The sequence below is a fragment of the Mixophyes fleayi genome, chromosome 8, assembly GCF_038048845.1.
Source record: "Mixophyes fleayi isolate aMixFle1 chromosome 8, aMixFle1.hap1, whole genome shotgun sequence".
NCBI lineage: Eukaryota > Metazoa > Chordata > Amphibia > Anura > Limnodynastidae > Mixophyes > Mixophyes fleayi.
This window is the reverse complement of record NC_134409.1, coordinates 76,851,690-76,867,550: the sequence shown is the minus strand read 5'-3', so window position 1 is coordinate 76,867,550 and position 15,861 is coordinate 76,851,690. Positions and strand designations below refer to the sequence as shown.

Sequence of the window (15,861 nt, the reverse complement as noted above, 5' to 3'; positions counted from 1 at the left end):
CTCACACCACTCTCATATGTACTTCTATTATATAGATTATGGGAATGTCTATATCTTGGAAATGGGAGTATTTATCCTTTACACTGCATATCTGTGTGTGTCTAGCAAAGTGAAAACATGAGGTGTTAGTTCATATTTTGATCAAAACACTTAAGCATACATCCAAGTGTCAAGTGCACCTCATTATATGCAGGTATCTTGTTATAATCCTCCTAGATATAAATCTTCTTGGTAGGTGTAGCTGCAATCTTTAACTTGCACTTTCCGAATGCGTTTTGGCCCAATATGTAGGTCTTTGTCAAGGGGAGTGCAAGTTAAGTCCATAGGCATCCATTCATAGTACCCAAATAGTCACATGATTAAAGGTCAAACAGTTCAATAATTAATAATCAATCAAATTTACAAATAATTAAAATCAATTCATCTTACCTACTTAAAATATGTATATATGTAGTTGATATAGGTCCCATGAAGTTGCTGTACTGGGGTCCACAATTTATCTTGTTGGCCCTGCCTGGATCTCCCTGTTGATGGGCACTTTTAGAGCTGCAGATAAGCCATTATTTTAAACAGACCAAATAGGAAACCAACGCAAATTTGATAACAATTTTGTTTTTTTAAATCAACTTACTTTCATTTGAGGGATATTAGTGCAAAAATGTGAGCCAGATTCCCTTTAATTGATTTATTATATGTCTAATTTCTAATTTTATAGACTAACCTCATATAATGAATCTCATTTTATATATTACTTTGTCTTGGGTTTAGATAAACATGCATTATATGATGCTTTATTGGAAATCTATGAATTAATATTTTGGTTTGTGTGTTAAGATGCTGGTATGGAATGTTGGTGAAATATCTAGATATGTGATGTGAAATAGGACTGTAATATTACTGTATTTTCTTGTCCCTCAGCTATCAACCATTATAGAAATGCTGGAAGGAGCCTTCTATGGGCTAGATCTTCTGAAACTGCACACTGTTACTACAAAAATTGTTGGCCGGGTTGAGAAGCTTGAAGAGGTAAGAATTTAGGCTAAAATATTTTCCATGGTCCTCTTTTTTTCCTAAAAAAAATAAATAAAAAAAATTAATGTTATTAATAGTGCAAGTTTATAGGTTGGCATGTTTAATTCCAAATATTCAACACATGATATTCAAGAAGTGCTTTACTTGGTAATACTTATTTAATTTTTTTGTACTTGAAAATATTGTTTTATATATTGCATACTTTGCTTATCATAATTAAAACTATTTTACCAAAACCTATAAGTTATCTGTAAAACAATATTTTTGTTTGCAGAAATTAAAACATTGCGTGCCAGATGAAGTTGTAAAAAATATACTTGGTCAGCAAACTAGACAATCTAATAAGAGCTTTGTTTTTTTTTTAAAGTTTTATTTTTGAGAGGTCAATAATAAACATCAGTCCAAGATAGTAACAATCAAATCAAACAAGTTCAAGGACCTATACATTCAGTGTATGTCAAACAGAACAAAAACATGATATTGACCAAATTTTAATTGTAGGGAGAGAAGAGAGAGGAAACAGAGAAAAGAGAAGTTGGTCAGAGTGAGAAAAACCAAATAGACTAGGGAAACGCTGTGGCTAAACCGCCAATAGAAGAAAAAGCGGGGCAAAGCAGGAGAAAGGAAAAAAAAAAAAAAGGAAGAAGGGGAATGCAAGAGAGGGAAGGCGGTAAAAGGTCGAGGAAGGATATCAAGTGAAGTGTTGTAGGGGAGTCATGTGGCAAAAGCAGTTTGAACTTGAAAAAATGACATTAACGGTGCCCAAATTTTGTTAAATGATTTAGAAGTATTACGCAGTATGCATGTCATAAACTCCATTTTGTATGAGTGCCAGACTCTATTGATAATTGTCTGCAAAGTAGGCACGGTGGACTGTTTCCAATTAGTGGCAATTTGACACAGTGCTGCAGAAACTATATGGCGGAACATTTTTGTTTGATGTGTAGTAGCGGAAGGAATTCCAAGTGGGAGAAGGAAAAATCTGGGAGAGAATGGGATGTCAATCTGCAGAATCTGAAATGCGAAGTCCCTTAGCTCCAACCAGAATGGGGCAAGCTTGGGGCACTGCCACCAGATATGAAGGAAGGACCCTTCCGACGAACATCCTCTCCAACATGAGCCGGATGTGTCGGGAAAGATTTTTTGTAATTTGGTTGGGACCAGGTACCATCGATAAAGAAGCTTAAAGGCGTTTTCTTTCAGCTTCACAAAGATTGAGCTAGAGGCCATGTTAGACTTTATTTCATCCCAGTCCTCTCTATCCAAGGGGCTTCCCAAATCCTCCTCCCAGGCTCGCTCATGGGAATCTTGGATGTCTAAGTTGGGGACTTTCAGTTCCCAGTATAATCGAGATATAAGGCCATTTGTAGAGGATCGCCGGAGAAAAAGGCCGTTGACCTCATTCTTAAAGTTAATTTAGTGGTGGAGTGAAAATTTCTTAGTTGTAGGTATTGAAAAAAGAAGGTGTTGGGAATATTAAATTTGGTTTTTATGTCTGCGAATGAGGGAAAAGAAGCGTCTTTAGTGATATCATTAAGATAATAAACATCATTCCTTTTCAAAAATTTAAAGGATGAAGCTATACGACCTGGTGGAAAATCTGGGTTGTCAAAGGGAGGGATGATTGGACTTGGAGCCGGGACAAGATTAAACTTTGTGTTTGCTCGGTCCCAGATTGAAAGCGAATGCGATACAATTTGGTGATAAATAATGGACCGAGGATGTTTAGTGCAAGGGAGCCACAGGAGAGAGGAGCCAGAGGAAATACCCAGGCTCTCAGTTTCAATCGAGACCCAGGCTCTGGAGGAGCCTGAGGAATTCCACAAAATACATTGGGCAAGTTGCGCTGCCAGAAAATAGTTTCTAAAGATGGGGACCCCCAAGCCACCATCCCGTGTCGATCTTTGTAGAACAAGAAGCCGGACTCTTGGGCGTTTCCTACCTCAAATAAATTGTGAAGTGTAGGGTTGTAAGAATTTGAATACATATGGGGGGAGGCGTATGGGAAGGGCTTGAAAAAGATATAGTAACCTGGGTAAAATGTTCATTTTGACTGAATTGATACGTCCAATCCAGGAAATGAGATTCTTACTCCAGGTTTCTAAGTCAGATTTGATTTGGGATAATAGTTTTGGGTAATTAGCTTGGAAAAGCTGATTATATTGTTTAGTTATATGAATACCCAAGTATTTTATCTTTTTTTGGTGCCAATTAAAGGGGAATTTTTGAGTAAGAGAAGATCTCATACTATCTGTGAGATAGAAATCAAGGGTTTCTGTTTTTTGTGGATTGATTTTGTATCCCGAAATGTACCTGTAGGTTTTGATACCTGCGAGAAGGGGAGGGAGAGAAATAGCGGGATCCGAGAGAGTCAAAAGCACGTCATCGGCGTATAATGATATTTTATGTTCGGATTTCCCTGTTTTAACTCCATGTATCGCCACGTTAGATCGGATCTTTGCCGCTAATGGATCAATTAACAGGGCAAAAATTAAAGGCGAGAGTGGGCATCCCTGCCACGTCCCGTTAGAAATTGAAAATGGGGGGAAGCGACTCCGTTGGCCACTACCGTTGCTCTAGGGGACTGATACAAAGCTAATAGGCCGTCTTAAAACTGACCAGAAAAACCCATCAACCTCAGAACCCTAGACATAAAGGTCCAAGAGATGCGATCAAATGCTTTTTCTGCATCAAGTGCCATTATTAGTGATGGTGATTTACCAGAATGAATAGAATGTATGAGGTCAATAGCCCGTCTGGTGTTATCTATAGCTTGTCAGCCTGGTATAAGTCCAACCTGATCTGGGTGGATCAAGGAGGGAAGAAGGGTGTTCAAGCGGATAGATAAAATTTTGGCATATATTTTAATAAAGAGATAGGTCTATAACTGGAACAGGAGGTAGGATCTTTATCTGGTTTTGGTATAACAACGATAGTGGCCAAGGTTGTCGCCTCGTTAAAAGGTGAACCTTTTAAGATGTTGTTAAAAAAAATTGTCATATGTGGGGCAAGGTCTCTAGCAAATTTTTTATAATATTGCGCTGTGAATCCGTCCGGGCCAGGAGCTGATGACGATTTCATTGCTTTTATTGCTGAGATCGTTTCTATTTGGGTGATGTCCGCATTCAAGAAAGTGGCATCAGCGTTCGAAAGATGTGGTAGAGTGAGTGATGATAGAAAAGATGTAATTTCTGAGTCAAGAGATTCAACAGAGGATGAAGTCTCGGGGAGATTGTATAGAGCTTTGTAATAATCATGAAATTCTTGAGCAATTTGCACCGGGTCTACATAGGCTGCGAGTTAGGAGACTTTTTAAGTTTTTGTAATCTGTCCTCGAGATTTTTTCTGTCAGAGTTTGTTAGCGAGCATTGAGTCAGCTTTGTCAGCCTTTTCGTAGTATTGCTGATTTAGCTTTTTGAGAGTGTTAGCTGCTCTACGAGAGAGAATTGCATTTAGTGGCCTCTTACTGCAGAAATTTGTGTGTGTAATATCGAGGAAGGATGAGCTTTGTGCTGAGCAAGGAGGGAGGTTAACTTGGTCTCCAGGGAAATAATTTCTTGGGATGCTAATTTTCTGGCTGTGGAGGATTCGCTAATAAGTCTACCTCGAATGGTAGCCTTATGGGCTTCCCATAAAATGCCCGGGGTGATATCCTCTGAAGTGTTTAGGTCAAAATATTCTTTGATTGCATCTTTAGTTTCTTGTTGGGCCGATTGTACTAACAAAAGGGAGTCGTCAAGGCGCCAGCGCCGCGAACGCGGGGCTAACTTTATTAAATCAAGAGTGATGTAAACTCCGGCATGGTCTATCCAAGTAAGCGGGGAGATTCCTGCATCTAATATTGTTTGAGTGAGGGAATGAGAGACAAAGATCATGTCTATACGGGAGTAACTACCGTGTGGGGCAGAATAATGTGTGAAGTCTTTTGCATCAGCGTTTTTCAAGCGCCAGGTGTCATGTAGCTCTAAATTACGTATGCCAGCTGATAAGGACTGAAAGTCTTTCAAAGAAGAGGAGGGAAATTTTTGGCTAGAAGCTCCAGAGGACCTATCTAATATTGGATTTAAAATAGTATTAAAATCTCCAGCCAGAATTATATGACCCTGTGCAAGGCGCCCAATACGATTAAACACATCTGAGAAAAAGGAGCTTTGACCCTGATTCGGTGCATAAAGAGAGATAAGTGTGACTTGCTCAGAATGGAGTGTGCCTATCAGAATCAAGTAGCGGCCCTCTGGGTCAGAGTGTGACTTGGTTAGGAGGAAGGGAACTCTGTTGTGTATTATAATAGCTATCCCGCGTTTTTTGCAATCCGCAGAGGCGAAAAACGTTTGAGTATATAGCTTACTTTGGAGACGAGTGTGCTGTCCCGTAAGATGGGTCTCCTGAAGGAAGACTATATCAGCTCTCTCTCTCCTGTAGGCTCCCAAGACCACCGCACGCTTAGTAGGTGAATTCAGGCCATTGACATTAACCGAGAGCACCTTGAGCGCCATGGGTATTGTAGATAGTTTGAATCCTATATAATATCAGCAAGAAAAAACATTTTACATGAATAATTTGAGAGCAGAAAAAGGCATCCATCCACTTGGTATTTCAAGAGAGGGGGGGGGAGCAGGGAAGGAAGCCACAGGTAAGAGGGAGAATAGAGGAAAGGTGAGCAGAAGGCCTAAATAGGCCGTGACCCTCAGAGAGGAGAGCCCCTAATAGGGCTATCAAAGAAATAACACAATAAAAAAAATACATTGCAAAACTAGTAAGGGTGCTTGTGGGGGGTGTTGGATTTAGTGAGGTTGGCTGTACGAGGGGCCGTTAGAGACTGTCCAGCTCTTGGTCTTCTTGCTTCTCCTTCACGGCGTCCATATCAGAGTGAAGCAATGCTAGTTTTCATTCATAGGATGTTTGAGCCCGGCATATTTCGTCCGTTTTTGATTCAAGAGTATCAGTTCTTGTGCCGAGAGCTGCAATTTCTGATTTAAACTCAACAATCGCTTTCTTTAGTTCTTGCTGGAAAGTAAGTTTAATGTCTTGCGCTAGGTTAGTGATAGCTGCCTGGACAGTGGGGTCCATGCCCTTATCCAGCTGAGAGATAGGAGCGCGATTGATCAGATGGCGGCGAAGATGCTGAAACTTTCTTAGAGGCGCATGTGAATATAGAAGCTGTATTTCCTCCAGCATGTTTCCTGTTTTTAGAGGTCATTTTGAGTATAAGTTCTTTTCCCATATTTCGGGGTCTGTTGTTTAGCTCTTATATATGTCTTGTTCCTCCCAGACCTCTCCTATCGGGGCGGTGAAAAAAGGGGGTTGGAGGGGTAGAAAAAAAGGGGGCTCTGGTCATAAATGAAGAAATGGTTAAAGCATAATCTTGACCCCTCTGGCTCCAAAACCCATCGAGGGTTTACATCTGAATTCTCTTATTCGCTGTCAGATGCAGGAGATCAGGGTATCTCTGGTCAGGTGGGATATATCTGCGTCAATTTCTGCATGGGAAGGAGTCCCAGTTCAATGAAGGTTGGTTGCGTCCCAGCTCCTTTTTTTTTTTTGTTGTTTTTTTAGGTTGTTTTTTTTTGTTGTTTTTTTTTTCATTTATTTTTTTATCAAAAAAACAAAAAACCTTTTATTTCTATTTTTTGTGTGAGGTTAACTCGATTCTTGGGAGTAGTTGGGCCAAGTTGAGAGAGTTGAGATATTGGTGTCCTGTAGTAATATCAAACGACCACTAGATGGCAGCCAAACAGCATATAGTGAGACCACACCATAGAACACAACATAGATTGGTGCAATAAGATTGTGCAGATATGCTTGTGTTGTGCAGGCCGGGTATGTCGGCGTGGAGCCAGATTTTAGTACTCACTACGGAAGGCTCATAGATAGTCGCAGCCAGCCACCTGGGACACAGGACCCCCTGATCTCAGGCCGAAAGCCCGCTAGCCGCTCAGCTGGATGAAGGATCACTGAGGGGGTGCAGGTAGGAGCCGTGCAGCGTGTCTGAGGCTCGAGATGAGATTTGTGCCAGAGAGGGGTGGAGAGGCAGCCGTTAGACAGGGCTCTGGTTTAGCGCTCCGCGCCTTGAATTTTCTAGCCGGGAGGCTTCCTTGGGGCACTCACAGCTACAGTCCCGGCCAGATGCACCGCGCCACGCGCCGGTGGGGGAGGTAGTAGATGGGTCCGCCGGGTGCAGGCAGGGATGCCTCAGTTGCCCTGTCGAACCAGGGGATATGGAGCGGGCACACTATGCGGTCAAGGCAAGCGCTCTCACTTGTCTCTCGGTCCGGAGCACAGTTATTAGGGAGAGTATACAGGGACCTCCCAAGGGAGCCAGCCGGGGTAACAGGACGCCCGTATACTTTTGTTGGTTGGGCCGGTATCTCGGGGCAAGCAGGGATCAAAAATCAGGTGGGACCCTAGAACGGCGGCTAGATTAGAGGAGCCAGCCAAGTTTTATTTAAGGCCACGGGGCTGAGGGAGGAGATGTAGGCCTCACCTCAATTGTGGCGCCGCAGGAAGCGGAAGCTTCTTCCGAGTTCCGAGAAGAGGGGCACCAGTGTCTCAGAAACCTTGATGGGTATTCTCAGAGTGTTTTGAGTATAAAATACCCACAGATTCAGGTAGATTGAGCGAGTGGTAGTCAGAGCAGCTCTAAAGTACGTCCGCGATCATGAGCTCACAGGCCACGCCCCCCCCCCCTAATAAGAGCTTTTAAGGTCAGACCCCCAAGCAACCATCTCGCCTAATACCCACATTAAGACATTTCACATTGTATGAATCATATCTACCAGAGGATTGCAGACAGCCTGACTGTGGTTCATGTTGCTTTGTGCAATGTCAGTAATCTAGTGGCAGTTGGAACATACAATCAGGAGCTGAAAATGTATTCAGCAAGATATAATTTTGCTAAAGTGTTATTGCTGTGATTAATATTTTCTTCTTGAATTTATTTTGTGCTAATATTTTTAAGAATATGGACCTGTGAGCTTATAAAGTTTAAAATCACATTTTTTTGTACTGGGAGCTACAAGAACATGGTGGTACATCTTTGTCTGAGGAGAAAATGTCTCCATCATCCCCACTAGACTGCACTGCTGTGAGAAAATTCTTAATATAGAAAATTACTCCTCAAAGTACCCCCAGGTTTAGCAGCGCTGCACCTAAATTGTGTACACAGCACACTTCATAGTTCATACCTACTGTCTGCTCCCAGGAGAAGCATGTGCATACTAAGGGCCTGATGCAGAGTTGGTCACAAAGTGGGCCTAATTTGCACTCAAACACTTCATGTAAAAATTGCATATTTACGCCCAGATAACCATGGCTTAAGATCCATGAGTCTGCACCAGTAGCATATGCGCTTGTTTTACACCAGGCACATATCACAGATGCTTATATCCCACTTGCACACATGTTGTATCATCACCATCAACATTTATTTATATAGCGCCAGCAAATTCCGTAGCGCTTTACAATTTTGAACAAACATTAATAAGACAATACTGGGTAATACATACAGACAGAGAGGTAAGAGAACCCTGCTCGCAAGCTTACAATCTATAGGACAATGGGAGTTTGAAACACAAGGGCATGTACTACATCATATTGCACAATGGACCAGCTAGAATTCAAAGGTAAAAGTATTGGGTGGGCTGTGTGTGTTTTATCCATTTGTTTTAAGTGCAACAAGTACATTCACTATTAGGCATCAATAAAACTTAAAGAACCTCTCTAATTCAGCAGAAGCAACTTCCAATCTTGTGTACGAAATAAAATGTTTTGCTTAAACACGTACACTAAAAATATGCCTGAGTGACACACCAGGCTCTCAGGTTCTGTCACTTACCTCTTCACTGCCTTTCCAAATTGTCCCTGCGGTCCTCACACTCTGTTGGTTTCAGACCTCTCTGTAAGACGATACACAGTCTGCCTCCACTCCAGAGATCCCTCCAGAATCAGAGTATGGTTGCGGCCATCTTGGATTCGATCACATGATTCCTCTCAGCTAATCAGGTGATAGCAACCTCCATTTCAGATCCCCTACAAAACCAGTCCATGGGATCTGCCATCTTGGATATAGTCACCTGCCCAATCTCAGCAACTCATAGTGCTGCTTCTGCCCAGCTGATTGCAGTCTCCAATCAGGAATCACCAACAACTATAAAAGGACTTCCTGGAGCCCTTACCTGTTGTCAGTGCAACGTTGTATTTCAGACGCCTACCTGGTTCCCAGCAGTTTGCAGTTTTGTTGATCTATCTTGCTTCAGCCTTGCTATTAATCCAGCTCTGACAGTGCAGTCTGCATTCTGGCTCCAGTCTGATTCCAACACTCTGGTTGCGTTCCAGCATTCCGGTTCCACTCCGGTTACAGCAATCCTCTTCCAGCATTCCGGTTCCATTTCAGTTACAGTATTCCGGTTTCATTCAGGTTACAGTATTCCGGTTCCATTCCAGCAATCCAGTTCCTATTTGCTATCCTCTGCTAGTGTAATTACCATCTGCACAAGTCCATTCACTACATGCAGAGGAACATTATCAGGCCATCCAGCTTTGTTCACGTAGTCACCAGTCCAGGTCCAGAGACACAACCCAGTCTGGGTACAGACAGATCCTCAGGCGTGACAGTTAGATAAAGCACCAATGAATTTCAGAGGTGCAATTGAATACAGCCAAGTTGTTCTCTCATGCTCTTTTGGCACCTGCTCCTGACCATCTGCAAATCATATGGCTTTCTCAAGGATACCTTTTTCATAGTCTGAGACTGTTCACAATAGCGTGAACATCCCTTTGCTGTACTCAGCCTACATAAGAATGCCCACGTTCCGCCTCTCCAGCTGCAGGCTGATGTAAATGGCGGACCCATGAAAACCTGCATGGGCACATATGAGTGGTGCCCACTTTCTGAGTATGTGCACAGCAATTTCACACTATATAAACTGGCGCAATACTGGCTCTTCATCATGCACTAAAAATGCAACTAGTTCTACAGAGATGTAGAAAAATTGGAGTGCAATGTGCAATTGTGTGCATGTCACATCAAAGTCCAAGTTCTTACCAATTTAGAACCACCCCTTTCATTGAATTAAATGTTTCAACTTTTCTCCTAAAATACTATTATTGTACCCTTAGTTGTAACTTCAATTAATCCTGAAACTGAGGGAACTTTAGGACTATTTTAATGAAAAGTGAGGCCATACGCTGAACACACTTAAACTCATTTGTTTTGAGTCATTCACTTACCTATTAGGGGCTAAATTTCACTGCATACTCCATCCAATGGAAGAGGGCCTGTGACTGCCCTATATATTTTTCCTCCAGTGGCTACTGGGCCTCTTTAGCTGCACAAATTGAGTGGAGCAGGGTCAGACAAGGTCAAGAGGCTCAGTATCTTATTGCTGTTCTTGAGTTCCTTTGCTTCTCTGCTTATATCCTTTTTTGTACTGCTTGTTTTCTGTTTTTGTTCTTTCTTTACTGTCTGTCCTCCAACTGTCTTTTTCCTAAAGCTCATTCCCCTTGTTGTTCCCCCTGTTTCCCCTCCATCCACCCCACTTTCCATCTCCTCCCCCTAGCCCCCCCTGTTGCATTTATCCCATTGCCAAACAACCCCCTTATGTACGTTTCATGCCCTCTCCCTCCCTACGTGTCGCATTTCTAATTTCATTCCATTACCACAGAGTCCACCCCTGCCCAATTTTATGTCGCTGCCAAAACGTTAGAAAGCCTGCCTGCTACTTCACTATTACCGCTGTGATTGCTCCCTATCGGATGCCTCTTCTGATACCCCCTCCCCTTGTTTTGCGGTGTGGTCGAGTGCCAGAAGGCAGCAGTGACTCAGGCCATTAGTGGCCCTAGCAATCCTCTTCCAGCATTCCAGTTTCATTTCGGTTACAACATTCCGGTTCCATTCTGGTTACAGCAATCTTCTTCCAGCATTCCAGTTACAGCATTCCGGTTACAGTCCAGCAATCCAGTTCCTGTTTGCTCTCCTCTGCTAGTGTAATTACCAGTCCATTCACTACATGCAGAGGAACATTATCAGGCCACCCAGCTTTGTCCAAGTAGTCACCAGTCCAGGTCCAAAGAAACAACCCAGTCTGGGTACAGCCAGATCCTGAGGCGTGACAGGCAGATAAAGCACCAATCAATGTCAGAGGTGCAATAGAATACTGCCAATCACAATTTGTTCTCTCATGCGCATCATGCTCTTCTGGCACCTGCAGTCCATGCGCACTCAGAAGCGGACGGCATTGCGGCATAACCCCCGGAGCGTCGACCCCTGCTCCTGTCCAGCGCTATATAAGGAGCTATCTGCAGAAGCACCCCCAGACCCCCCAGGTATAAGGGGTTTGGCCGGGGAACATTACACCACCACAACAGGACCGGTGGTTGAACCCCTCCCTACTGGGGCACATAAGTATGAAAGCCGATGGCCCCTGTCCCCAGCAATCTGTGGACCCAATATACCTCCCATATAGCCCTTCCCCCCTGTTTTCCCAGGACATTCTGGTCCAGCCTCCCAGATCCTTAGCCATCCCACCACTCATAAGCACCAATAGGTTGTCCCCTCCAACCCCCAGCCCCTCACCGATATGTCTCCCACCCCAATATACCGCAGTTTTTAAGTGCGCGACCCGCTCAGACCGCTCCACCTGTCTCCTGTCCCTTCCATCCAGTCTACATGGTTGGCTGCTTACCACCCACCAGGCGTCCCCTTTCCCCGATTGTCCCCACGGATTCCACAACCCCGTCATAGTTTCCTCTAGCCCATGGCCCTTCCCGAATTTCCCACATAGCGCCCCTATGCATCCACAAGCACCACCAGGAGCTCCCGCTGCGGGTTTCAACCTGGGACCTTGGTCTCCTGCCTGGTCGCGTTCCGAGCCATCTCAGAGTTCTCCAGGTTTGGTGGAGGCTCTCCATGTGGCTCCCAGGAGTAACATGATTTTTTTTTGTAGCACCACAGGTATCACAGCATCAGGAGGATGCCAGTTGCGTGGCCACAGTTCGGTCAGGAGAAGAGGGCCGGAAGTAACTCACCAGCACCAAATGGGAATCAGTGGCCCACGGTGCTCTATTTGAGGAAGCAGAACAGTCATTCTCTGCCAGTGAGTACGAACATAACATTGCACCTGCAGAAAATACACATAGCCCAGCGCTATAAAGCACAAGTGCAGATGCATTGGACCAGGATAGTAGGCTGCGCAAAATTTTTAAGTTGCTACACGTGCAGTTTGGGGTAGTATAACTTAGGAGGGTTCTACCGCGGCAGCTGTGTGGCATCAGGAACCCAGGGGGATGTGATTTGGTGTCTGAATACGGTGCTACTAAGCATTAGGGCCAGCGCAAGGGACAAGATCCGTAAGGGTGTATACGTTGACATTTTCGCCATTACAGACATTGCCAAGAGAGCAATTTGGTGCCTTGGGAAAGAGGGTGGGGTACAGAAGATCGGTGCTGACTACACTGACAACACTTACCACGACATCTGGAGTCCGGCTGGCTGCTTCCACAACGAGGATCCATCACGACTTTTCACTGAAGCGACTTCAATCAGTCCCGTAGACAGAAGACGCCGGCTGCTCTGGATGATGTCACTGACCTCGCCAAAGCTGTTCACGCTGCTCTTAAGAGGGTAATGTAACTATGGGGCCATGTACAATGTACAACCCTTTGTAAAGTACATACAGATCTAATTAAAACCTATACCAAATCTGCTAGGACTCTTCGGCCATATACAGAATACGGCAAACACAGCCTTCTTAGTAATACCACAATAAGGTCTATTTACCCCTTGATGCTACGTGTCTTAGTTGGTAGAATATATGTCAAATTCATGTTAAAATACATGCTGTCATTTAACTTATACCGGGCATTATTATTTGTGGCTCTTATAAAATACTCATTCAGATCACAGAGTCACATTCCTATGTGTATCATAGTATAATTCTACAGCTTGTACATATAGGCAAATAAAAACAATAAAAAATTTAAAAAAAACAATAATAAAAAAAAAAAACACAATTTGTAAAATACAAAAATCTTAAACCTGGGTGGTGTGGTTGTAGATATTACTCCAATGAATTGTGTATTCATTGTGCAGTGCAGGGGCGGGCTGGGCCAGGGGGCAGGGGCGCAGATGCCCCTGGGCCAGACCCAAAAACACTATTTTGGGCCGACCCCTTCTCCGGGACAAGCCACCTTCTCGTTGGCCTGCTGATCTGGCCGAAAGCCCATCCTCCCTCGCACTAAAGGTGAGGCCGGCTTCTGTTGTGACATGGGATGCGCATCATGTGATAGGTGCTGTCACATGTCAGAAAACTGCAGAGTGCGCGGTGCATATAGAACAAGGTAAGTACAGGGGTGGTATGTGTGTACTGTGTGTGTCAGCATATTGTATGTGTGTCAGCATATTGTATGTCTATCAGCATATTGCATGTGTGTGTGTCAGCATATTGTATGTGTGTGTGTATCAGCATATTCTATGTGTGTGTGTGTATCAGCATATTCTATGTGTGTGTGGCACCATATTGTATGTGCATCAGCATGTTCTATGTGTGTGTGTGTATTAGAGATGGGCGGGCTCGGTTCCCCGAGAACCGAACCCACCCGAACTTTGCCTATCCGAGTACCGAGCCGAGCAGGCTCGATACTCTCCCACCCGCTCGGATTCCAAATCGAGGCCGAACGTCATTGTGAAGTCGTCGGTTCTCGGGGCTCTGTTCTCGCAATAATTGAAATCCATAAATACCCGCCTCCACAGCAATCCATCGCCATTTGACAGAGGGACAGAGCAGGGTGTAGTCACAGGCTGATGAGAGCAGTGACAGAGAATATACCTTATTCTTCATCCAATTCTGATAACAATTCTGATAACAATTGTGATTACAATTCTGATAACAATTGATAGAGAGGAGGATAGAGGAGTCTTTTTTTTTCAATATTTGGCACTACAAGTACTTTGGGGTGTCCCCCATTCTTTTGCATTAATATTTCTGGCTGTCAAAAGTCCTATTTGTCAGCAGTCTAAAAAAATAATATTTAGCACTCCCAAGTGCTTTTGGGGTGTCCCCCATTCTTTTGCATTAATATTTCTGGCTGTCAAAAGTCATATTTGTCAGCAGTATCTAAAACAATTTGTAGCACTACAAGTGCTTTGGGCTCAGAATGGATTCAAAGCAGTCCACATATGAGCATAATGAGCAACCAGGTTCTATCACCAGTCCTGATGGTAGTGTTCCCAGTACGTCATCTGGGAAAGGCGATGTCAAACTACACAGTCTTTTGAAATCAGTCAAAAAAACACACACCCCAAAAAAATTTACCGTGTTGAAAAAAAGAAGTGTAACTGAGGAAAAGTTAAGTGCCGATAAAAAAAAATTTGCCAACATGCCATTCTGTCAAGGTTCAACGTGGAGGCCACTTACTGGTATATACACAACTGTCACGGTTCAATGTGGAGGCCACTTACTGGTATTGGCACAGCTAACCCAGAGGCGCAGAGTCTAAACGCACTCCTGGTCTTCACCAGGGACCCTAGCAAGGAAGTTTGGATTTAGCTGCAGGAGTACGCAGGTCGCGGTGAAGTGAAGCTGGTAACGGTGCTGTACTGACCGAAGGTAGGAAGAAATAGGAATCAGGCTGAAACGTGGTGAGGCGATCCGAGGTCAAACCGGGCTGGCTGCGTAGTACAGAGGAGGCACACAATAGCGAGGTCAAACGGTCCGGGGTCAAAGCCAACAAGGAGGATAAAGCCCAAGGGAGATCCAAAGGGAGAGTCAAACAAGCCGGGTCAGGAACCAGAAGATCAATATGAGAAGAGTAACACTCTGGGAGACGCTGGAGCAAGGGAACCATTCCACCTAATGGTGCCAGAGACTTCCTGATATAGGAGGCGGAAAACCCCTATTGGAGAGCTGGGGTCAGGTGAGCAGAATAGCGTCCCATTGCTAGGCAACGAGATGCGGACCCCTGCGCATGCGCCCGGCCACCGGGCGGAAACAGGTCATTAGTCCCGTTGCCTAGTACCCCCCTTCTTTTCTTAAGGCTTGATCTTTGAGAAACCGAGCCAACAGCCGAGGAGCCTGGATATGTTCTCTGTAAACCCACAATTTTTCCTCAGGACCATATCCTTTCCAATGAACTAGATATTGCAGACCACCATGGAAAAGACGAGAATCCAGACTATGGCTAATCTCAAATTCATTATCAGAAGCGGAAATGGCAGCCGGAGGTGGACAAATCCTGGAGAATTTGTTGAGTACCAGGGGTTTTAGAAGAGAAATGTGAAAGGTATTATGAATCTTCAGTGAAGGTGGAAGCAGTAATCTGTAAGTCACCGGGTTGATGGCTTGGAGAACCGGAAAAGGACTGATAAATCTTGGAGCAAGCTTCAACGAAGGAACTTGGAGTCTGAGGTTCTTGGTAGACAGCCAAACCTTATCACGGGGTTGCAGCATAGGGACCAGTCTGCGATGACGATCAGCGGCCCGTTTGAATTGTTGACTAGCTCTTAACAGTCTCTCTTTCATAGTAGCCCAGATGCAAGATAGATTACTGACCAGGGAATTAGCGGCAGGAACACAAGATGTAGGAGAGGAATTGAAGTCAGGAACCATAGGATGAGTTCCGAAAACTGTAAAGAATGGAGAGGAACCGGAGGAATCATGGACGTGGAAATTATGAGCAAATTCAGCCCAGGGTAAGAGATTGCTCCAGTTTTTGTGGTCCGTGAGGATCGTTACTGGAAAACGAGCCCCCTCCAACAAGTGACACCATTCTTCTAATGCCAACTTGATCGCCAACAGTTCCTTATCTTTAATCCTGTAATTACGTTCAGCAGGA

General features: G+C 44.1%; 1 protein-coding gene across 1 annotated transcript in view; it reads left to right on the top strand.

Moving 5' to 3' along the window:
• Positions 1–922: 922 nt before the first annotated feature.
• OLFML2B (olfactomedin like 2B) overlaps positions 923–15,861 on the top strand; it is a 216,320-nt gene continuing 201,381 nt past the window's right edge. Inside the window, exon 1 of the mRNA XM_075182763.1 lies at positions 923–1,026. Coding sequence (XP_075038864.1) covers positions 937–1,026 — 90 coding nt within the window. The 5' untranslated portion in view covers positions 923–936. The remainder of the gene's footprint in view (positions 1,027–15,861) is intronic.